This window comes from Ovis canadensis, chromosome 1, assembly GCF_042477335.2.
Source record: "Ovis canadensis isolate MfBH-ARS-UI-01 breed Bighorn chromosome 1, ARS-UI_OviCan_v2, whole genome shotgun sequence".
NCBI lineage: Eukaryota > Metazoa > Chordata > Mammalia > Artiodactyla > Bovidae > Ovis > Ovis canadensis.
The window spans coordinates 280,839,997-280,863,187 of NC_091245.1; the positions used below are offsets into that span (position 1 = coordinate 280,839,997).

Genomic DNA, 23,191 nt, shown 5'->3' on the forward strand with positions numbered 1-23,191 from the left:
TACTGGTTCCCCTCTTTTTTCACATGAACATATATAAATGGCATTGTGTTACCTGAAATCTGCTGCTATATTCTCTTCACTGCATTCTTAAAAATGGATGCTTGTTCTGGTACCTGGCTCATTGAAGAGCTGTTTCCATGTTTCTCTCCTCTGGATAGCCAGCGCTTTTATGTCAGCAGCTGACGCTCGGTTCCGTTGAGAAGTATCACCATGACCGTGATGTTGTCCCTGGAGCCAGCCTCTAGAGCAGCGTTGACGAGCTCGTGGCTGACGTATGCGGCAGCGCCGTCGTAGAAGCTCTGACTACCGGGTCCTCCCTGTGTCTCTCTCGAGGCTTTCGGCTGTCTGTCCACGCTGGTCAGTCCGCCAGGCCCTTCCTCGCTGCAGGGATCACGAGTGGTCTTTTTTGGTGGAGATGGTCCTGAACTTTCGGGGTCACAGATAGAATGTTCTGAAACTGGCAGGTTTTCTTTTGAATCCCCAGTTGGCGCCCGTTCTCCAGATCTGCGCTGGAACGCTGTGTGGATGTTACCGGATCTCGCTGTGGTTTGTTCACCGATGGGGCAACGCAGAGACCCTCTGGGTGGTGACGGTTGGTTCCCCGCGGCGGGACCCCATGTTTCTCTGTGTGCTTGGAAAGCCGACATGGCGAGCGCAGTGACCTCCTTCGTGTCCAGAACTCCCCAGAGCCCATTGGTGCCCAGGATAAGGAACTGGCACAAGTCATCTATGGGCACAGAAATCGTCTGAGGCGCTGGGATGATGAATCTTTTCAGCTTGAGATTCCCATGGAAGCCGAGTCCTCGTGTGGTGGCCGTCTGCCCCTGGAGGAGGCCGTGCGGCACGTTGGCGCTGATGACCGCTCCCTGCCGGAGCACCCGCCTTCTCTCCTCCACGTTCCGGGTGGTGTGCTCTTTGGTTAAGCAGAAGCCTTTCCCGTTTCTGCATAAGACCGCTTGCACATTACCTAAAAGATTTTTAAAAGTCGGTCCTGGAGATTTATAACCAGTTGTATCAAACGTGCTGTTAACTTCACTAATTTGGTTCAGAGCACAGAAAGCAGACCATTAAAAAAATTTAATATATGTAATATTCACATCATTATTAGATTTATAGTAATTCAGATTTCAAACTGGAAGGCTCGTTTATTCCTCTTAGCAAACTTAGTGTTTAAAATATATTTAGTATTGAAACAACAAACTACAGATAATGAAAAATAATCTTTTTATGAAGCAGCTTCTGAGTATTATATATAGGATCAAGAATTAAACTTTTTTCTAATCTATATTCCATAGAACAGACTTTTTTTAATGTTTTGATAAATGCCTTTTCAACTAAAAAGCTGATTTTTTTCTAAGAGTGGAGTTTGATAGTTTTTTAACTGGTTACAGTTTAAACCTGAATATATTATAGGTATGGATAATTATTAAAAATTATAATGCCACTGTTAGTATCCATCTTACTGGGTTTGTTATGTGTGTTACAATTCACTCAGCCAGCCCTGGGAAGAGAAAATAACGTGGTGTTAGTGTGTGAAGTGGATAATATTTAGCCAACATTAAACCCTTTGATTGAAAACTGAGGTGTTAAGAGTTTGCTCATGGTTCAGACAAACCTGTGATGTGTGTTTTATTGAAATCCCAAGAAAATTTAAATGTCATCCTTTGAGACAGTTTGGAGGATGGTTTTATTACCAAACTTTTCTTTGGTATACAAAAAAAAGAACATTTTTTTTTTCATTTGTTAGGAAAAACTGATCTTCCCAAAGTTTTTAGGAACATAATTATGTGTTTATAATACCTATGAGAATTAATATTCCTGGAATCATAGGCAAAATTTGCATTACAATATTCTGATTTCAAGCATGGTACTGTACCTGGAGTCAGAATTTTGTTGTTGCAGCCCCTAGTTTCGAATCCCCTCATACTTTAGGTAAAGGGACTTAGGTGTCAGAGGGTAAGTTTCACACCCCTAATCTGGACAGAGCATTAGCTCTGGCATAGAGGGAGCCTGTTGGCTTATTTACATAATGGAAACTGCTAATATCTACTAGGCATTAGATAATAGTATCTAAATAATAGCTACTGAATGGGACCAGAAGATGATTACGTGGACAATTTTGGAAACTTGATAACTGTGTAAATGATAATCTTCAAAACTGCATGACCTCTTTTATTTAATTGTGGTTTAGTTATTAACGGTTTCTATTAACTTTTCTGCTGGTCATTCTGTTCACACTCTGCAGAAGATAAGTCAGTGAAATGATTCTTGGCTTTTGCTAGTTGTAAGTTGTTATTGTGCCGACAGCGTAAGCTGAACTGCTGTTAGCGGGACACATGGCTCAGTTCCTCTTTTAAGTCAGGGAATTTCTTTGTGCGTACCTGCACGTGTAGATAGTGCGACCGGAGCTCTGAAAACCGGGGCTCACAACAGTGAAATCCACCGACTTCCCGAGTGTTTTATTTGCATGTGGCACGCCAGAGCTCACTCAGCAAAAAGCACTGTCTCCTCTGTGTGGTTTGAAAAGATCTTAATACAATTATCTGGTTACAGCGGAAGGGACTAAACTGGTGTTTTGACTTTAGTTGCCTGTGCAGAGGGCTTGGGAAGGGTCTCTCCTACCTATTGTTGTGCTGCAGAGAGGGAAGTGCCGTTTTGGTTGATTTTGTTTTTGTGAACATCCCTGAGCTCAGCACAAGTGAACTTTCAGAAGCTGAGGACGCTAGCTAAGTGATAGCTTCAGGCTGTGTCCCGCCACTGACTTGCATGAGTGAGTTATTAGTCCCTCGACAGTTACTCCTTTAATTCAGCGCTGCCTTCTGAAGACCTCACAGCCTCACCTGTGTGACTTTGCTTGAAGGAGGGAGGGGTACCCACTGTTTCTCAACTGTTATGTGTAACTCAGGAAATACGGGATGATAAAGAAGATTACTCAGGCCCTGGGAGAGTATTCCTGGCATGCAGAATGGGAAGTGGATGGACAGCTGGTACTTGCATCTCCTGAATGTTGGGCTGCTAAGCTGTCAGCTGCAAACGGAGTTGCTGAAAGCCATCGACTACATTGCTGAGAGCTAGAGTGGAACAATGAACAAAGAGCTTCAAGGAAAATAGGAGATTGGAGGGAGATTTAAAAATAACCCTCAATGTCCACGTTTCTTGGAGAATTGAGGCAAAAGAGAAGAGCGAGATTTGGCAGTTTGAGCACATGATTGCCTTTCAGAAAGGGCCCCTGTGAAGCCTGGAGGAAATGGACACCCCGGGAGTCCAATGGTTAACACGGTGAACTGTGATGACCCTCACCCAACGATTGGTGAACCAGCAACACAGAGAGTTCAAATCCCTAGAGATGAACCTACCAGCTTTCAATAGCTGGAGAGCCAGCGCTCTTCAGAGCAAGATGGAGCAGGGGGATGAGAAGGCCACGTGTGCAGGGACATTGGTCTAGTGGGAACTCACCGCTTTGAGAGGACACGGGAGCCGTTTAAAGACAGTGTGCGTGTTTGTTACACAAAAGGCCGTGAGGTAGCTGCCTCCTGCAGCTGCCGGGGTGTCTCCAGTTTATGAGAAGGAAGCGCCCCTGCTAGCCTGAGGGCCCCCGGATAAAAGGACGGCTTGGCTCAGAAGCAGGGCGTGGGACCAGAACCTGACGTGTGGGACATCAGTCCCAGTTTTGTCCGTGTGTCTTTCATTAAGTCTTTATTTCTCTGAGGGACAATTAAGTAGACAGTCTTCACTGCACATCCAGAAAGACTCCTTGGCTTTCGAAAGATGTGTAAGCACGAAACATCTTCACCATTTTCCGTCTGGCATCTAGAGAGTACTTACCCCTTCATCCTCGACTGTCTGTCAGCTATTTGTTGTGTATATGAGTCCACCACCAGCCCACCCCTTATAAGGAAGGTGGGGAAGACAATGTCCACAAAAGGTGAATGTTTTTAAGAATGCAGGTTTGTTGTTTCTTTTTTTTCCTGCTTAAGTTGACTCTGGAGTTGAATTGTGTTTTAGGGGAAAAGATGGAGCTGGAAATAATTTTAAAAGAAACTGACTAAGCCATCTTTAAGAACAATCATTTCTAGATAGAATCGCAACACATGAAAAGATCTGCACACACAGTGTCAGTCATGAAGTGAGAAAGGAGAGGACCTGGGAGTGAAGGGGCACCCCGGACACAGGACGCTGCAGGCAAAGGAGCCGAGCAAAGGGGGAGTGTCGGGCGAGGGCACCCGGAGGAGAGGAGCCCTTTCTGAGGCCTCGTTAAAGGGAGCGACGAGCAGGAACGTGTCACCCAGACGTAAAGAAACGGGTATCGCAGACACACTGAAACGCTTCGCTCTCACCGGGGAGCAGAACCTGTAACTGCTGAGCCCCAGAGCATGCCCAGAGCACAACTCAGCCTTGAGCTGAGAGCGCTTGTTGAGCTAAATGAGGGACCTTGGCTGTTCACAGGATTATGGGACAGGAAGCGAAGCCTAGGACTTGGCTGGCTTGGGGAGACTAGTGGTTCTCCCCAGCAAAGCTAGGGCCACAGACGGCCGTGCCCTCACTGAAACACTGAGCAAAAATACGTGCCCCTCATCCGCCCTCCCAGAGTGCCAGCAAAATGAACTAGTTCAAAATCGATGCTGAACCGTGGAGGAAAGAAAGGGAACCACAAAGCACTGGGAGGCACAGCCTCTGTGCACTTGTAGTCTGGAAAAGCGCAAATTGATCATTTTGAGTCAGATTGATAGTGTTAACAGGCAGGGATCAGGCGGTGGCCACTGTAGCTGAGATGACAGAGGCCTCAGTTAAATCCTCCCAAGTATTAATACAGGGAATTTCCCTGCTTCTGGCCAGAATACGGTAACACTGACTCGACTCAGCCTCTGATCTGTGTTGAGACAGAACTGAGAGTTCAGGGAGACCAGGGCAGTCAGACTTCACTGGGGAAAGAACCAGGGGGAAGGGTGCTCGGGGACCGCCAGGGGTCTGCAGAGAGCGTCCCGGGGTGTCAGCAAGGTCCTGATCCATGTGTGTTAGGAAGCCCCGGCCCCAGAGGTCTGCAGAGATGCCTCCCCGGTGTCAGCAAGGTCCTGATCCATGTGTATGAGGAAGCCCCGGCCTCACCACTGGCAAAGAGCGATCGGACCCTTCAGCAGAACGTGGCTGAGGACACAGCAGTCAGGCTAGAACAACACTCCCGTGGGTCACTGAGTAGGGTACTGAGGAAGGGCTTGCCTCAGCCTGAATTAGACACTGCTCTGAATTTATCTGACAGATTGTAAAAGTAGAGTCTGAAGGGGTCAAATGTTTCCAAGTAACTCCACCTTAGAACAAAGCTCAGGAAGTTAAAAAAACATCCACATACTACCCCCCCTTATAAGACCTGTGAATATGATCTTATTTGGAAACAAATCTTTACAAGTGTAATTTAGGGTTTTGAGATGGATTATCCAAGTTGATCCTAAACCCAAAAAGTATCATCATAGAGGAGATACACGGAAAGAAGAGCAGAAAGTCAGTGAAGACAGAAGGATCTCCCCGGGAGCCCAATGGTTAAGACTGTGCTTCCAAATGTGGGGGGTGCAGGCTCATTCCCTGGGTGGGGAGCGAAGATCCCATCCCACATGCCAAGTGCCTGCCCCCTCCCCACCCCCGCAGAAAAATGAAGATATTGGGAGAGGTTTTGGCTGGGATAGTGGTTTTTGGCCCAGATACTGGGAGTATGGGACTTCCCTACTGGCTGTTAGTAAGGAATCTGCCTACAATGCAGGAGACCCAGGTTCGATCCCTGGGTCAGGAAGATCCTGGAGAAGGGAATGGCAACCCACTCTAGTATTCTTGCCTGGAGAATCCCATGGATGAGAAGCCGGGCAGGCTACAGTCCATGGGGTCCCAGAGTAGGACACAACTGTGACTAACTTTCACTTTTGCAACTACAGGCCAAGAAGTGCCTGGATCCACTGGAAGCTGAAAGAGGCAAGGAAGGATTCTTCCCTGGAGCATTCAGGGGAGCCTGGCCCTGGAAACACTTAGATCGGGAGCATCTAGGCTCCAGAACCGTAAGAGAAGGGATTTTTGTTGTGTTAAGCTGCCAAGTTCAAAACAACTTGTTATGGCAGCCCTGAGAACTAGAACACAAAGCGAGCAAACAGGTCGGGAAATACTACCCGTAACAAAGGGGAAATCCACTGAAACCAGCGCAGAGCTGACAGGACATTGGAACCAGTAGAGAACTCTCAAAGTTGTGAGTGGAGTGCATTTGACTCCCTCTAAGTGTTCAGGAAGCTAAACAGCGTGGGAAGTGGGAGAAAGCGAAAGGGAAGGCGCGCGGTCATGTCCGGCTCTTTGTGACCCCGTGAGCTGTCCTTCGCCAGGCTCCTCTGTCCATGGGAATTTCCAGGCGAGAATACTGGAGCGGGTTGCCATTCCCTTCTCGCGGGGATCCTCCCGACCTCCAACCCAGGCCTCCAGCTTTGCAGGCAAGCTCTACTGTCTGAGCCACCAGGGACGCCCATAGGCATGGAAGACAACTTTAAAAATCAAACTTCTGAAGATAAAAAATACAAAATATAAAATGAAATGTGGGTTTCCCTGGTGCCTCAGTGGTAAAGAATCTGCCTGTCAAGGCAGGAGACATGAGTTTAACCCCTGGTCCCAGAAGATCCCACAGGCCGTGGAGCAACTAAGCCCGCGCGCCACAACTCCCGAGCTAGAGCCGAGCGCAGCTGCTGACACCTGCGTGCCTAGAGCCCAGGCTCCACCAGCGACGCCAGCGCGTGAGGAGCCAGGCAGCCCCGCCGAGCAGCGCCGGCGCTGAAGACCCAGCGCAGCCGGAAACAGAGAGCCAGCGCGGAAGACGCGCCGATGTGGTTAGCGCAGACTCGGCATCCCGGAAGAAAAGGTTAGATTGTTGCAGAGCAACGTGAGCGACTGTGCGCTCGTCACGTCCAACTCTCTGCAAACCCGAGGCCGATAACCCACCAGGCCCCTCTGTGCATGAGGTTTTCCAGGCAAGCGTACTCGAGCAGGTTGTCATTTCCTGGTCCAGGGGATCCTCCCAACCCAGGGACCAAACCTGAGTCTCCTGCGTCGCCTGCAATGGCGCGTGGATTCTTTCCCGCTCTGCCCCCAGGGAAGCCCATCGCAGAGCAAGGATCTCCGAAAATCTGCTCCTCAGTAAAAGGACGGAGAGCGCTTTGAAAGGCTGTTAAAGTCAGCTTTTCTAGAATGCTGGAAGTTGACGAAAGGCTTGCAAAAAGCTGAGCATTATTGAAAAGAGACAGCTTAAAGTAGGTATTAATAAAAGTAGAAGTGTTTATGACCTTGTAACTTGACCTACTCCAAACCTTTTCTCTTCAGCTCTGCAGTAGCCTTGAAAACCAAAAGTTTTATCATGAAAATCAACAGTCCAGTCTAGAAGCCTCTGCAGGGGAAAGAACGGCTTTGGACCTCCCTAAAAATCTACCCTCAGAGAAACGTCACTATTTGGACTATATTGCAGTTACCTGAAGAAAGCTCCATTCTCAATATTGTCGTCATTTGATCCGACTCAGAGCTTACTCTGTGCAAATAACTGACTCTCGGTGTGTTTGCCAGGCTTCCCAAATGACGTTAGTGGTAAAAAATCTGTCTGCCGATGCAGGAGATATGAGATGCAAGTCCGATCCCCGGGTCGGGAAGATCCCCTGGAGGAGGGCATGGCAACCCACTCCAGCATTCTTGCCTGGAGAATCCCACAGACAGAGGAGCCTGGTGGCTTACAGTCAAAGAGTCAGACACAACTGAGCGACTTAGCAGTGAGTATGCTGAGAAGAATCAGCAGCAATGGTTTCAGAGCCCAGCTGCCTGAAGCAGCAATGGCGAGATCCCAGCACCCAGTAAACTGTGTAAGCAACAGCTGAATGGTGAGACTCTGCAGAAGGTTTTGAAAAGCTCGAATATATTCCCGGGAAAATAGAAAAGGGCGCACACGGAGCAGGCTGTGGGCCGGCCCGGCACGCGAGCAGCCCCTGATGACTCACCTGTGGATGGTCTTCAGGATGGACCTAAATAGGAAGTAAAAGCTTAGGCAGCCTTGTAAACCCCCATTATTGTTTACAAGACAAGGGTACCCCTCAGAAAGCCTGGGAGCATATGCATGAGTGCTCGGTGTTTAAGGAGACCGTCTAGTTCCTAGCTGAACGCCACATAACCAACCAAGCAGAGACTCTGTGTCTACTCATGACACAGCATACAGACTCCAGAAAATTCGTTCTTAAAAGTCACAAAACAGCAGCAACAACAAACCCTGGAAAGGAAGGGCGTCTGTACTGTTTTAAATGTCCACTTTTCAACAACAACAAAAAAGAATAGTGAGACAGGCAACGAAACATCAAAGCACAGGGCATGCGCAGGAGGGGAATCAGCAGAAACTGTCCCTGAGGAATTCTGGGCACTAGAATTACAGTCCCCAGAAAACAAATGTCTCAGAAGTCATAAACACGTTTACAGGGAAATATGGCTCAAAGGGAAAGCGCGGGAACGCCGATTCCCCCAGATTAGAAACTGCCGATAAAGAGGTGGCAACTGTAGCAAGCAAACCAAAACTCTGGACTTGAAAAGCAGTTTCTTAAATGAAAAACGCAATAAAATGAACTCAGAATCAGATTTGAACTGGCAGAAGAATCAGCAAATTTGACTGATACATTGAGGCTATCCAGTCTGAAGAAGAGAAGAAAAAGACTGACGTAACGGGAACAGAGTCTCAGAGGCTCGTGAGTCACCACCAAGGACACCGACAGACACACAGTGAGAGGAGAGAGAGGGGCGCGGGCGGGAGGCGTGACGGCCGGAAGTGTCCCGAACCCGAGTAGAAAGGTCCAAGAAGCTCAAAAGCCTCGCAACAGTATAAGTTAGAGGCCAGTCCTTATCAAACTGCCCAGAAACAAAGGAAAAAAGAATACTGGAAACGGCATGAGAAAAGTGACTCATCACCTACAGCCAAGGGACGCTCAGGAAGATCAACAGTCTTATCAGAAACCACGGAGGCTAGACGGCAGCGGCATGACAGAGTCAAACGGTGAACTATCCTTTTAACAGCGAAGAAATTAACATGTTCCCAAGTAAACAAAGACTAAGAGAACCCATCACCAGCAGATCTGCCGGACAAGACATAAGAGCGGAGTCTTCCAGATTAACATGGAAGCACTAGGCTGTAAGTTGGACCCACCCACAGAGGAGGAAGGCTACTGATGCCGTCTTTCAGTACCAGGGAGCGCTAGGTTCCAGGACTCGCTGAAGATGCATCTGTGGGAATCCAAGACCCACCAAAATCTGCGGCTATTCAAGTCCCACAGCCAGCCCCGCCCCCACATCTGCACATTCCCAGATCCAGCCAACCGTGGATTGTGTAACAGGTATTTACTGTTGAAAAAGTTCTGCATAGAAATAAACCCACACAGTTCAAGTAATGTTGTTGAAGGCATAACTGTATACAGGCAAACATAAGACAGTAAAACTACTTTTTAGCACTCTTCGTCTCCTGCCCTCATGAGACAAAAATTATAAAGCGTTTTTAGGCTTGTACTGTGTAAAGATGCAATTCTATAAAGTACAAAGAAGGGTGGAGGAAACAGAGCTATACTGGAGCAAAGATGTTGGGTGCGTCTTTTTTAAACTAAATTGGCGTGAATCCAAGCCAAATTGTTTTTAAGATTTTATTATAATCTTCAGGATTGCCACTAAATTTTTTTAATATAGAAAATCAAAATAGAAAACTAGACAATATCTAATACAAAAGAAAGCAGTAATGGTAGAAAAAAGAGAACGCTAACAGCAAAGTATCTGACACGTATCCTACCCTATAATTAATTACACTAAACGTAAATGAATTACTAACTTGAATCAAAAGGGAAAGATTAGCAAAATGGAACAACAAGCTAACCTGCCCACTGACAGGCTGAATAAAGTCCCCAGAGGTGTCGGGACCTAACTTCTGGAGCCTGGAAGTGTTATCTTCAAGGGCAAAGACTTTGAAGACATGACTTTGACCCTGAGATGCTTACACGGGATTGTCTGGGTGGGCCCTAAATGCCATCACAGGCGGGGGGTTTTGCTGTAGACACACAAGAGGGAAGTGTGCCCGTGGAGGCACGCTTGACCCGTGTGGCCACAAGCCAGGGAATGCTGGCAGCCAGCAGAAGCTAGAAGCGGAAACAGATCGCTCCCACCCCCGCGGGAGCGGGCGCTGCCGTGGAGATGTTGGGCCAGCTACGCTGAGGCAGAAGGTTCTGAACCGTGAGAGAATAAATTTCTGTAGTTTAAGCCACCAAGTTTATGATAAATTTGTAATAGCAACCACAGGGAACAAAGAGAAGCAATACCCAGCTATAGCTGTCTAAGAAGACGCTTGATTCGAAGACAAATAAACTCAAAGTACAGGCCGGGGAGAAAGGACCGGACCAGTGAAGGGACTGAAGGCCACGGAGACGTGCCCTCCACCTGGGTGACTTCTGTGCTCTGTGAGTTTTATGTCAGCAGAACTGTTAAAAATGAAAGTGCTGGGGAAAAGGGTCTAAGATCAAATGAAAATCCCTTATGTTTATAAGGACTAGTGTGGTTATTAAAAACAAAGTTTGTGGTTTATTTGCTATTATGAAAAAGTGTATGTTTCCATATCAATACGTTTTTTAGTGTTCTAATCCTGTGAGGATTAGTTGAAGTAAAAGAGTCCCAAGAGAAATTATAAAATGCAATACAAATGAGAAGGGCTAAGAACAAAAGCCAAGAATGTCTGCTCTGAAGCAGCTTTTCCCACATGCACAAATCCAACATTCATTCAATGCTTCACCACCGCGTTTGCGTGTCGTTATGAAGGGAGGTGGGTTTGTCTTTTTGTCTGCTTTTTGTTTTAATTTCAGAGTTAATGGTAATACTGGTACTTGATAAATTTCAAACAAAGAAAAATGAATTTCCTTGCTAGCTATATAGGTCATATTTTATAAAATACAAAATATGCTCCTGATAAATTTGTGTCCAAATTTATGTTTTTGTAACTCACTCAAATTACTTTCTTTTAGGAGCACTTTTATATTATAAATCGTGACCTCTCTTTCACTGGTTGAATTTTTTTCCTCTACTTATTTGTTTCTGTTAAAATGAAGGATGCTCAAATGAAACCATTTTAACACAATTAACACATTTCAACACAATTATTTAACACAATTCCTGTAAGTTAGAGCCAACAAATGTTTGACCTGAAGACTAGGACCGGCCAGACAGCAGTCAGTGAGCTTGGAAATAATGAATCAGGGTAAACTCAACATTTAATGATGGCATCTCCTACTGAATATCTCATAAACTTTCCTTTCATTTTCCAGGAACCCTGATGTCAAATGATACCTTCTAACAGAGGTCCCAAGTCCAAGGATATGGGTCAGTTCCCAGGTTAGTCTGAAAGCTGAAAATCCTCCACCCTTGAAGAAGCCTGCTCTGAAGCACTTTGGAACCTCAGGATAGAACCTGAGGAACGGCAAAGACCCTGAGGAGACTGGCATTGCGCTTGCCCCCTTGGTTTTGCTTAATTTGGAGTCTTCACTTTGGGCTCACAGCCAGAGCTAGGCCAGAAGCAGGCCAGCTTCCAGGAACCTTGACATTGTAATGGCCTCGGTGGGTCTATCTAGCCCTGCTTTGGAGTCCAGGTCCTCCTCCCTGAGGCCCAGACTCTTCAGACTCTAGAACAGGCCCCTTCAGAGGCAGCTTGATTTCCGTCTCCAGCTCCTATTACCTCTGACACCTTAAACAGATAATTTCACCTCTCAAGTTTCCATTCTCTCATCTGGAAAATCAAGTCAACACCACTTAGAAATGGTGGCAGGCGTTGAGAAAGAGATAGAACAGATGTTGTTGAAGGATCCAGACTTCCAATGATCAGTAAATCAGTCCTAGAGATGGAATGCGCAGTATCGGGAAGAGAGAGAACATATATATTTTAATCGTCAAACTTGCAAAGAGACTAGAACTTCCAGCCGCTGGAGAGAAATGATAATTGTGTAATGTGATAGAAGTGGTAATTACTGCTACTGTGGCAGTCATGTTACAATATAAAACTGCATCAAATTACATGTACCTCTTAAACTGACAGAATGTCACATGTCAAATATGTATTTTTTAAAAGTGGTACTTAGATATCCTTAGATATGAGAATTCTTGGAAGACCACGTGAAAAATCACTCTATATTCAATAGTCAATAAGTGGACATTGTCGTTAATAATAATTCTGCCCAGGAAAGGGTGGTGGAACCCTGGTTAAGCATCTCGTGGAACTCAGGTTAACTTGGCTGAAACTTTTTGAACTCCAGGCTTTCCATTTTGGCAAGCTCCTTAGCTAGAACTTTAGACTGCAGGTCGAAAGAATTGCTTCTTGGACGTCCCTCGCGGTTGGGAATCTGCCTGCCAGTGCAGGGGACACAGGTTCGATCCCTGGTCTGGGAGAATTCTACGTGCTGTGAGGCAGCTAGGCCGATCGCCACAACTGCTGAGCATGAGCTCAGCAATGAGGGAAACCAACGCCGTGAGATGGCCTGGCAGCCCTGCTCTCTGCACCGAGAAGACCCAGCACAGCCACAAAAAAACGCATGAATAAATACAAATTAAAATAAAATTTGAAAGAATTGCTTCTTGAAATGAAAGACTCCAGCCATGTTTTTGGAGAAGCATATATATGCCTAGGGGCTGGCCTAGTGTCCCAGTGGCTAGGCCTCCCCCTTCCAATGCAGGGGACACAGGTTCGATCCCTGGTTGAGCGACTGAGATCCCCATATGCCAAGTGGTGTAGCAAAAAAGATGAGAAGAGAAAAAACCCACACCTATAACGCAGAGTCGTGAACGACTGTTTCCTCTAAGACGAAACTGAGGCGGCTTGGCCCTTGAGCACAAGAATGACCTTTGCAAACATGTTAGTTACCGGAGTAACTAACCACTTTGAGCAGCTATATTAACACCACTCAGAGAACTTTCCTCTCTCCCAAAAGAGGGAAGTGTGGGAAAGGTTTTGGTTCCATTCAGATCTAAGCAAGTGTAATAGATTTGCTTTGCCTTTATCAACTGCTGTGTGACTACCCCATTTAGAAAACTTCATATTTGGATCACATTGTTTCATATACGTGCCTCTTTGAGAAATAATTAGAATTCATTTTGTGCCTGCAATCTGAATCTAAACTGTGGTTGTTGATTTCTTAAACTGGTCAATGAAATATCTAGGCATGAGTAAGTCACTAAATAATAGGTCAGTCGATAATTCCGGAAGCATGAGAGGTTTTGCTGCCAGGAATAAAACATGTTAAGATGTAGGCTGCTGCCGTTCGATATACATACCAGCATTTGCAATGTGCAGCGCCCCGGTGGAGGTTTTGGGCATCCCCGGGAAAAGGTGCGCCTCTGCCGAAGCACCAACGTCGCTGGTTCTTCCCCGAGACCTCCTGGCCTCGGGACTCTCAACACTGCTTTCCAGAACGCCAGTGACCGCGGAACAGCCGCTCCATCGGGCCCTGGACACTTCCCTCCTTCCGAGACGTAAAAGCCTGTCCATTCTCCAGAACGCCTTGGCAAAGGCTTTGTGTGTGTTCTCATGCACGCTCTTCATCCCTTTTGTCCTTTTCTTTTTGGAGGAGAAGGCGTCTTCCACAGCTCTGTAGTCGTCACTAAACACTGTGTTGAAAGAGCTGATTACTTTCTGCTCTTCTGAGGTCATTTGGTAGGAAGGATCAAGTCTGGAAAGTTGATGGAGAAGTAAAACCGGGAGTTCCATTGAGGTCAAGTCGGCCGCTGAGGCCCCGTGATGTCCATCAAACAAACCAAAAAAACACACATTGGGTTTCCTGCCAAAATTATTCACGACAATGAATTTATCATTCATGTCAACTCTCCATGTAGAATTCCTGTCTTCGCAAACAGCTGCTCCTTTAACTAATAGGTGATCGATTTTCTGAGGATATATGGAGCTCTCACAAATGTTCTGCATAATCTTGTAGTATGCTGGTATCTGTCTCTTCCACAGTAGCTCAAAAGCATTATTAATGCTCTGCAAGGCTTTCTCGTTGAATGCAAAAGATGACAGCAGCTTAGTAATGGCAGACTGTCTCAGGCCTATGATCGCTGAGAGCCCTGGTTTCTTGCCGCCCGTCCACTGCAAGCCCAGTGTGCTCAGAGCCACGTGCTCCTTCTTGTGGAAGAAAACTCCAGGCAGGTCAACCTCATGCTTGCAAATGGAGCAGGGCAATGTGAGCGTCTCGCTGTAGTCCTGCACTAGAGAGTGTTGCTCAGAGACTTCTTTTGGTGGCCTCTTCTTCTTCCTTTTAAAATGCTTTCTTTTCCATGTCACTGGGACTTCATACTCTGAATCAGCTGTTGGTTTTCTCGTGCACAATTGCCTTGCTTTCCAAAACACTCTGCAAACAGGATGAAAGATATTTACATGCCTGAAATGAGGCAATTTGCAGTTTGCTTTGACTCCTCGAAATTTAATATTGTTCTAAAATATTCTGATTGCTCTTTCTGTGATTCCTCCTCCGAAACACAGAGTATCAACCCAAGGAATTGGTCACTGGCCTGTGTAGGCCCGAGTGAAATTACACAAAATCTCTAGGACGCCAGATAGACCTCTAAGAACAAATAAAGAAATCAGCATAATACTTTATCCGGGCAAGTGAAGGCGTATGCTTGAGCCTTAGTAATGTGATTTCAAGTATAAGCATAATTATTTTTGTACTTAATTTTTTCCTAATAATAAAGTAATTATATTATATAATATATATACTATAAAGAGATATAATAATTTTTTAAGACACTTTTGTCCTAATTAAAGCACTCTCAAGAAAACGGGTGGGAGATGTGTCTGATGCGGGAGCATCTAATGCGCTCCTCTCCTGATGTGTATTTAAATCCCTGCGCACAGCTCTGTCGGACGCAGCCACATCCCTAAGGTAACATTTCAGTCACCAGTTTCTACTTCATAAATGCTCGTTGATCTATTACCCTATTAGCAAACTTTCCTGGTTTTGCCTCACCAACCAATTTTTGGTTCTCTTTTTTAATGGAAAATTTAAACAACACACAAGAATGGAAATACGCAATGAGCCCCCATTGCCAGCTTCAACCATTATTAACATTTTTTCACTCTTGCTTCTGTGTCCTCAACCACATTTTATTTTACTTTACTCGTTTCTTTACTGGAGTATTTTTAAGCACGTCCTCCAATTTCATCAATCTCACTCATCACTTCGGTGCTTAGCACACATCACTTCTTCAGTGTCGACCGCAGGCCAGCTACAGGCCAGCTACAGTGCAGCTTAGGAATCAAGTTGGTATCCTGGCCTTGACGCGATGAGGGGAGGAGTCTCTGGCCTCATCCACACGCTTATACGAAGAACCAGACAGGTCCGCTGGAGCCGGCGCAGAGCCCCGTGACGATGCCCAACCGAGGGCCCAGCCCTTCATCTGCACAGGAAAGGGGCACTCTGACAGCTGAGCTGACTCGAGAAACAGTTGAGAAAAAGCAGCAAAGGCTCCAAGGCAAACCCACGGGGCGACAAGTTAACAGGCAGGAGGGGGAAGAGGACCCAGCCAGGGAGCTGGACAGGCAAGCAGAGAAGTACCGGGAATGGCAAAACTTTTCAGCTCTTCTGACCAAAGTGTATATCAAATATCTTTTAACTGCTGTTATTGCATAATATGGCCCCCACTCCAGTGCTCTTGCCTGGAAAATCCCATGGACGGAGGAGCCTGGTAGGCTCCAGTCCATGGGGTCGCTAAGAGTCGGGCACGACTGAGCGACTTCACTTTCACTTTCATGTAAAGAATGCAGTTTTTCTGAGGCTTGTTGCGCTGTTTGGACCGTATATAAGGCACACTAACTCTGTAGTGAGACCTAGAGTCTCCGAATAAACAGCAAGCTGTGCCAGCACGTATGCTCCCATCCGTAGAGGACAGCCGTCACACAACTCCCTCCCACACGGAGCCGTCCTGGGAAAGCAACACGCCCATTCGTGCATTCAACAAGCACTAGGGGCCTGCCATTTGCCAGGGACTGCTTTATTTGCTCGGGACAGAGAGGTGAACAAAGGCCTCGTCTGCGATTGAGCTTATAGCCTCATATGGAAACAGACAATAACTGAAGGAAGCGTGGAAACTGGTACCATCAGAACTGCTGGCAGGAAAGAGCAGAATGAGAGCGCAGAGGCCATCCCCAGAGGCCCAGGGCCCAAGAATCTGCCTGACCAGGGCCTAAGAATCCCCGGCCGGGAAGACACCCCTGCCACTGGGCAGCGGGGCCCGTGAACCACAGCTAGGAGCGCCTGGAGCCTGCGCTGTGCGGTGAGAGAAGCCGCCTCAGCGAGAAGCCTCTGCTCGCGGCTGGAGAGGAGCTCCCACTCACTGCAGCAGGGAAAGCCCACAGGCAGAAATGAGACCCAGTGCAGCCAAAAAGAAAAATAAATAAAAACTCTTTCAAGGAAAAGAATAAGAGTAAACAAAGAGGGCCTCCCGGGCGGTGCAGTGGTTCAGACTCTGAGCTCCCAGTGCAGGAGCACCAGCTCAGTCACCGCTGCGAGGAGATCCTATCCCTGCTGTGCGGCATGGCCCAAAAGGAAACGGTAGAAATGGCAATCCACTCCAGCACTCTTGCCTGGAAAATCCCATGGACGGAGGAGCCTGATAGGCTACAGTCCATGGGGTCGCAAAGAGTCGGACACGACTGAGCGACTTCGCTTCAAGAGAGACAGAAGTGCTCTCAGTACATCCCTCTTCCATGAACATAGTCTACCAGGAAGTCACGCTTTCATCTGACGACTGAGAAACTGGAGGGAAAAGGAAACTGCAGATACAATTGTTTACTAACTACATTTGTTATCCGATACAAATGGAAAGAAAAACTACCTGAAAGCACTGTTCGCCTCCATGCTGCTTTGGGATGGCCACCTTCCTTCGCCCGCTCTTCAGCAGCGCTCCGCGGCCCCTGTCCCTCCGCTGCCTGGCAATGGTGGCAGTGGGAGCGGGGTGATGGGGAGGTGTTGATGGCAGGGGGAGGGCCCCCTGGCTTGGTCACGGACCTCCTCGTGTGGAATGTTTGCTGCGTCTTCTGGAACCTCAGTCAGAACTGACTCTGATTCTGAAGGACTATGAAGCAATAAGGGCACAGATTGTGCTAAGTAACAAACTTGTCTTTGAAATTTCTGAAAGCCGGATCATGCATTGAATATGCCGCCTTACACCTGCATGATCAGATCCAAAAAATGAAAGGAGTGCCTATCAATTCATGTCCGCTAATTGACTGTCAACCAGGTTGTGTTCCCACTCAGGGGAAAGGTATCTTGGGCCATCTCTCCAGGACATGCCTTCCTCCTTGTCCTGGAGAGCCTGTCCGCTCCATCTTGCTGCTGCAAATCTTCGCTTCAAAGTTGTACCCGCCCGCCTTTTCCTGGACTTGGTTCCTGAGGCTGACCTCTTCCTGGCCAATGCCTGCAGCTTTCGGGATCTTTGAAGCTGCCTCGCTGCAATGGAAGCACAGAGTCTTAGCCACTGGGTCACCAGGGAAGCCTGGTTCCTAGATTCTCAATCCACAGCTGTATTCCACTTTCTCACCCTGGGCTGGATTAGAGCTGGAGTCCAAGAGTAGCTTGTTTGCATACTGAAGATTGGACAAGCCTGGCTACATACTTGACGTCACTACGGGCACATACCCTAGTCAACCCGAAGTTATGCATCCAAATGGAGCTCACTACCTTTCCTCTGGGCTTCCCAGGTGGTGTGGTGGGGAGGGCCGGATGATTTGGGAGAATGGCGTTGAAACATGTGTAATATCATATAAGAAATGAATCGCCAGTCTAGGTTTGATGCAGGATACAGGATGCTTGGGGCTGGTGCACTGGGATGACCCAGAGGGATGGTATGGGGAGGGAGATGGGAGGGGGGTTCAGGATTGGGAACACATGTACACCTGTGGCGGATTCATGGTGATATACGGCAAAACCAATACAGTATTGTAAAGTAAAATAAAATAAATAAATAAAATAAAACAGGGAAAAAAAAAAAAAAGAATCCACCTGCCATTTCAGGAGATGCAGGAAACTTGTGTTCAATCCCTGGGTTGGGAATATTGCCTGGAGGAGGGTGTGGCGACCCACTCCAGAATCCTTGCCTGGAGAATCCCATGGACAGAGGAGCCTGGCGGGCTGCAGGCCACGGGGTCGCAAAGAGACAGCCGCCACTGAGCTCTCACACGCTTTCCTCCAGAATCGCCTTCCACTGTTAACTTGCTGAGGCTGGAGACAGTGGTGGCCTGGGTCCCTTTCCCTGCAGTTCCAGATCAGGGCTGGCTGAGAAGGGAGCCTGGGGGCAGCACCCCTGAGCGCCATCGTGGCTCAGCGAGTGGCCGCAGGTGCACAGGCGCCTGGCAGCTTCCTCTGCGTCCGGTTCTCTCAGCACTGATGAATCCGCAGCAGCTCCTGCCTCTGGAGCCCCGAAGGCAGACACTCCCTGCAGACTCGTCTGCGGCGTCCCGTTCCGCAGCTGGGCCTTCTCGGCTTCTCAGGCTTGTCAGGGACTCCCCTGTCCCTTGCCTGTCCCGGAGGTCCATGTGCCCGGCTCCTTCCACAAACTGTGTAAGGTCAGATTTCAACAGTAAAACCTTCACTCGGTCACTCGCGGGCTTCAGCGTTACTGACTGAACCCGCGCTGACACAGGCGCCACCATCTCACCTGTCCTCCCCTTCAGGACCGCGATCACACGCCTGACTCCCCTCGTGGCCCCTCCCCGCCACGATCACCCCTCTCGCACCAAGGCACGCGGCCTGCAGGAGCCCCCTGGGCGGGGACTGCTCTTCCCCGCTCCAGTCTGGGTGCCCCTCAGCGCGACCCCCTCGGAGCACGCAGAGCTGACCCTGCTGCCGGAGCCTTGTGACAGATTTGCCCTTGTGCTTGGGATAAAATCCTTCAAGCTCCACCTCTGTTCAGTTCAGTTCAGTCGCTCAGTCGTGTCTGACTCTTTGCAACCCCATGGACTGTAGCACGCCAGGCCTCCCTGTCCATCACCAACTCCTGGAGTTCACTCAAACTCATGTCCATTGAGTCAGTGATACCATCCAACCATCTCATCCTCTGTCGTCCCCTTCAATTCCCGCCTTCAATCTTCCCCAGCATCAAGCTCTTTTCAAGTGAGTCAGCTCTTCACGTCAGGTGGCCAAAGTGCTGGAGTTTCAGGTTCAGCATCTGTCCTTCCAGTGAACATCCAGGATTGATCTCCTTTAGGATGGACTGTTTGGATCTCCTTGCAGTCCAAGGGGCTCTCAAGAGTCTTCTCCAACACTGCAGTTCAAAAGCATCAATTCTTCGGTGCTTAGCTTTCTTTACAGTCCAACTCTCACATCCATACATGACCGCAGGAAAAACCATAGCCTTGACTAGACGGACCTTTGTTGACAAAGCGGCGTCTCTTCTGTTTAACACGCTGTCCAGGTTTTGCTTCCGGTAACTCGTGCAGCTTCCTCGGCATCACTGCTGCCCTCAGCCCCCTCCTTAACTCTTTCCCAGTTTGGAAAGAAATGGTATTTGGTCATTGTAATCTGAATCTCTTGCTGCTCAGGCTGCTTTAGGCTTTCCCTTTTTTGGATGTGGACGTTTTTAAAGTCTTTACTGCATTTGTTCCAACACTGTTTCCGTCTCGGTTTTTTGGCTGCAAGGCACGTGGGGCTTTGGCTCCCCAGCCGGGATAGAGCTGTGCCCCCTGCACTGGGAGGAGAAATCCTAACCCCTGGACTGCCAGGGAAGTCCCTTCAATTGTTTTGAGGGGGGGGATTTTTTTTTTAACTTGTTTTCAGCTGGGCCTTCAGTTCCTCTTTAATCCGCACCTCGTGTGCAGGCGTGCTGCACACTCACTCCCAGCAGCCACATCTCCCCAGGCCACGTCCAGGTGGGAAGGTTTCTGGGGCGGTGCCTTCAAGCAAGTCCTGACCCCCCTGGGCTCCAGCCCCTGGGCGGGGTCGGGTATCTCCCCATATCTCGACATGCAGCCCTCAAGCCTGCTGGTGATTAGGGTTGTAGGAAAACCTCCTTACAAAAGTGACTCAAGAGCAGCTTATTTCCAGAGGCAAAACTAGAGGAAACATATTCCTGAAACACTCTGCAAGGGAAAGACAGGTCTGCATCCACGCGGATACTCGGAGCCGCTTTTCTTCTGAAGCATGTTTGTTGTCTGTTAGTTCTGTCTGTGTTGTTCACTGAGTCCAAGATCCCTGCAGACGGCGATGCAGCCGTGAAATTAAAAGACGCTTACTCCCTGGAAAGAAAGCTATGACCAACCTAGACAGCATATTCAAAAGCAGAGACATTACTTTGCCAACAAAGGTCCATCTAGTCAAGGCTATGGTTTTTCCAGTGGTCATGTATGGATGTGAGAGTTGAACTCTGAAGAAAGCTGAGCACCGAAGAATTGATGCTTTTGAACTGTGGTGTTGGAGAAGACTCTTGAGAGTCCCTTGGACTGCAAGGAGATCCAACCAGTCCATCCTAAAGGAGATCAGTCCTGGTGTTCATTGGAAAGACTGATGTTGAAGCTGAAACTCCAATACTTTGGCCACCTGATGCAAAGAGCTGACTCATTCGAAAAGCCCCTGATGCTGGGAAAGATTGAGGGCAGGAGTTGAAGGGGACGACAGAGGATGAGATGGTTGGATGGCATCACTGACTTGATGGACATGGGTTTGGGTAAACTCCAGGAGTTGGGGATGGACAGGGAGGCCTGGCGTGCTGTGGTTCATGGGGTCTCAAAGAGTTGGACACGACTGAGTGAACTGAACTGAAGTCCTGTCCAGCTCTTTACAGCCCCATGAACTGCAGCACACCAGGCCTCCCTGTTCTTCACTGTCTCCTGGAGTTTGCACACCTAAAAAATTAGGTGTGACTTGTTCCAGGCTGGGTTCTATGTATTTTCATATATGTATACCTAAAAACATAGACATGATCTATTTTGAAATTTAGGTTTAATTTCTATACAGTCAGTTGCAGAGATTCTAAAGGTACAGCCTGCTGAATTGTATAGGAATACACTTGGAGACTCCATGAGGTCTTGCTTTGCATATTTTTAAACATAAGGTTGCAACATGATCATAGTATTAAACTAAAAATGTTCGCTGTCACTAGTGGGCAGTGATGCTGTTTTAGCTCAGTACCTGTCCACCTTCCCCATTTCTTTTTTTTTGTTTGTTTGTGTGTGGAAGCAACAGTGAGAGCGCAGAGCCCTAGTCACTGGACCATCAAGGAATTCCCTCCACAGGAGTACACAGTCCGTGGGATTCTCCAGGCCAGAACACTGGGGTGGGTGGCCTTTCCCTTCTCCAGGGGATCTTCCCCACCCAGGGATTGAACCCAGGTCTCCCGCATTGCATGCAATTTTTCACCAGCTGAGTCACAAGGGAAGCCCCATTCTTTTTAACGTGTGTTATATTCCACATCAAATATAAAGATGCTACCTAGGTTATTTAACCACTTACCTCTAACGAGGGAAGTGGCTATTTCTGTTTTGCTCGGAGTAATAACGTCACAATGAACATGAACATGCGTGGCTAGGCCTCTTTCATGGGTGCTGGCTGGCTGGATGTCCAGCCACGGAGAGTCGACACGCGGAGCGGAAGGGGCAAGGGCTCGGGGCAGTACTCAAGGCCCAGCTTGCTGCTGGCTGCCTGGTCTCTGAGGTCCTCTCGCTATTCCGGATCCCGGTTTTGTCAGCGGCGAGACAGGTACTTCTCGGAACCTTGCTGACTGATGTGAAATGAGCGACACCTGCCCAGCACTGAGCGCCGCAGCGCGCCCGCCTCCACCGAGAGGCCGACTCTGCAGCCCCGCGCTCCTCCGCGCGCGCGCGGCCGCTGAATCCGCTCCCGAGACGCGCTTCCGCCGGTTTCTCTCTGCTGCCTTCCGGCCCTCCTGAGCTTGCTTCCATCAGCAACTCCATGTCAGCTTTCCCTGCACACCCATGTAGATGTGTACACACGAACGCACACAGACACACACGTTTAAAAAGCAACTTAAAGGAAAGAGTAGAGGGCTTCCCCGGCCTCCAGTGGCTGAGCCCGCGCTCCCAGCGCAGCGGCCGGGGTGCGACCCCTGGTCAGGGAACCAGATCCCACGCGTGCAGCCAAGGCCCAGCACAGCCAAACCAGTGAACAGATGTTCTAAAGGCAGAGAGGAAGTAGGCAGCGAACCTGCAGAGCAATTCAGAGTCTGAAGCGTCAATATCCCTGAGACTGTCACGTGTCTTCTAAAATGACATGTACTATTTACCCAAATATAAACAAAAACATAAGGTAACAGTACAGAATTACATGGTTAATGCAAAAAAACTAATTTGAACAAATTTGTATAAAAAACTATAAAAAATAAAAGAACATGAAAGGAAACATGAATAAAGGCAGAGGCTCCTCCATGTTTTGGACTGGAAAACAATATTATATAGATCTCACCATAAAAGGGGGGAAAATATGTGCAACATGTATAATTGACAAGATGTATAAATTCAGATGAACACACAACTGTACTCATCTCACACGCTAGCAAAATAATGCTCAAAATTCTCCAAGCCAGGCTTCAACAGTACGTGACTCAAAAGCTTCCAGATGTTCAAGCTGGATTTAGAAAGGCAGAGGAACCAGAGATCAAATTGACGACATCCATTGGATCATAGAAAAAGCAAGAGAGTTCCAGAAAAAAAATCTACTTCTGCTTTACTGACTGCACCAAATGAAATGCAAAAAAAGCAAAGTGGCTGCCGAGAGGCCTTACAGACAGCTGTGAAACGGAGAGGCGTGGAAGCAAAGGGGAAAGGGAAACATGCCCATGTGAGTGCAGAGTCCAAGGAGACAGAAGAAGACCTTCCTCAGCGACCAGCACAGACAAACAGAGACAAACAGCAGAACGGGGAAGACTGGAGAGCTCCTCAAGAAAATTAGAGACTAAAAGGGAACATCTCATGCAAAGACGGGCTCAACAAAGGACAGAATGGTAGGGACCTGACAGAAGCAGAAGACATTAAGAAGAGGTGGCAAGAATACACGGAAGAATGTATAAAAAACATCTTCATAACCCAGATAATCACAAAGGTGTGATCACTCACCTAGAGCCAGACATCCTGTAATGCGAAGTTAAGTGGGCCTTAGGAAGCATCACTACGAACAAAGCTAGT

General features: G+C 47.9%; 1 protein-coding gene and 1 long non-coding RNA gene across 2 annotated transcripts; one reads left to right on the forward strand and one right to left on the reverse strand.

Moving 5' to 3' along the window:
• Positions 1–85: 85 nt before the first annotated feature.
• On the reverse strand, positions 86–21,987 carry PP2D1 (protein phosphatase 2C like domain containing 1). The gene is made up of 4 exons (XM_069582606.1): positions 21,504–21,987; positions 16,894–17,507; positions 13,336–14,408; positions 86–967 (listed from the first exon to the last, which is right to left on the reverse strand). The coding sequence occupies exons 2-4, from the start codon at positions 16,914–16,916 to the stop codon at positions 168–170; spliced, it is 1,896 nt and encodes a 631-aa protein (XP_069438707.1). The 5' UTR covers positions 16,917–17,507; positions 21,504–21,987; the 3' UTR covers positions 86–167.
• On the forward strand, positions 9,935–13,170 carry LOC138436679 (uncharacterized). Its single transcript, XR_011255523.1, has 2 exons — positions 9,935–10,481; positions 11,340–13,170. It is a non-coding gene; the product is annotated as an uncharacterized lncRNA (long non-coding RNA).
• Positions 21,988–23,191: the final 1,204 nt, after the last annotated feature.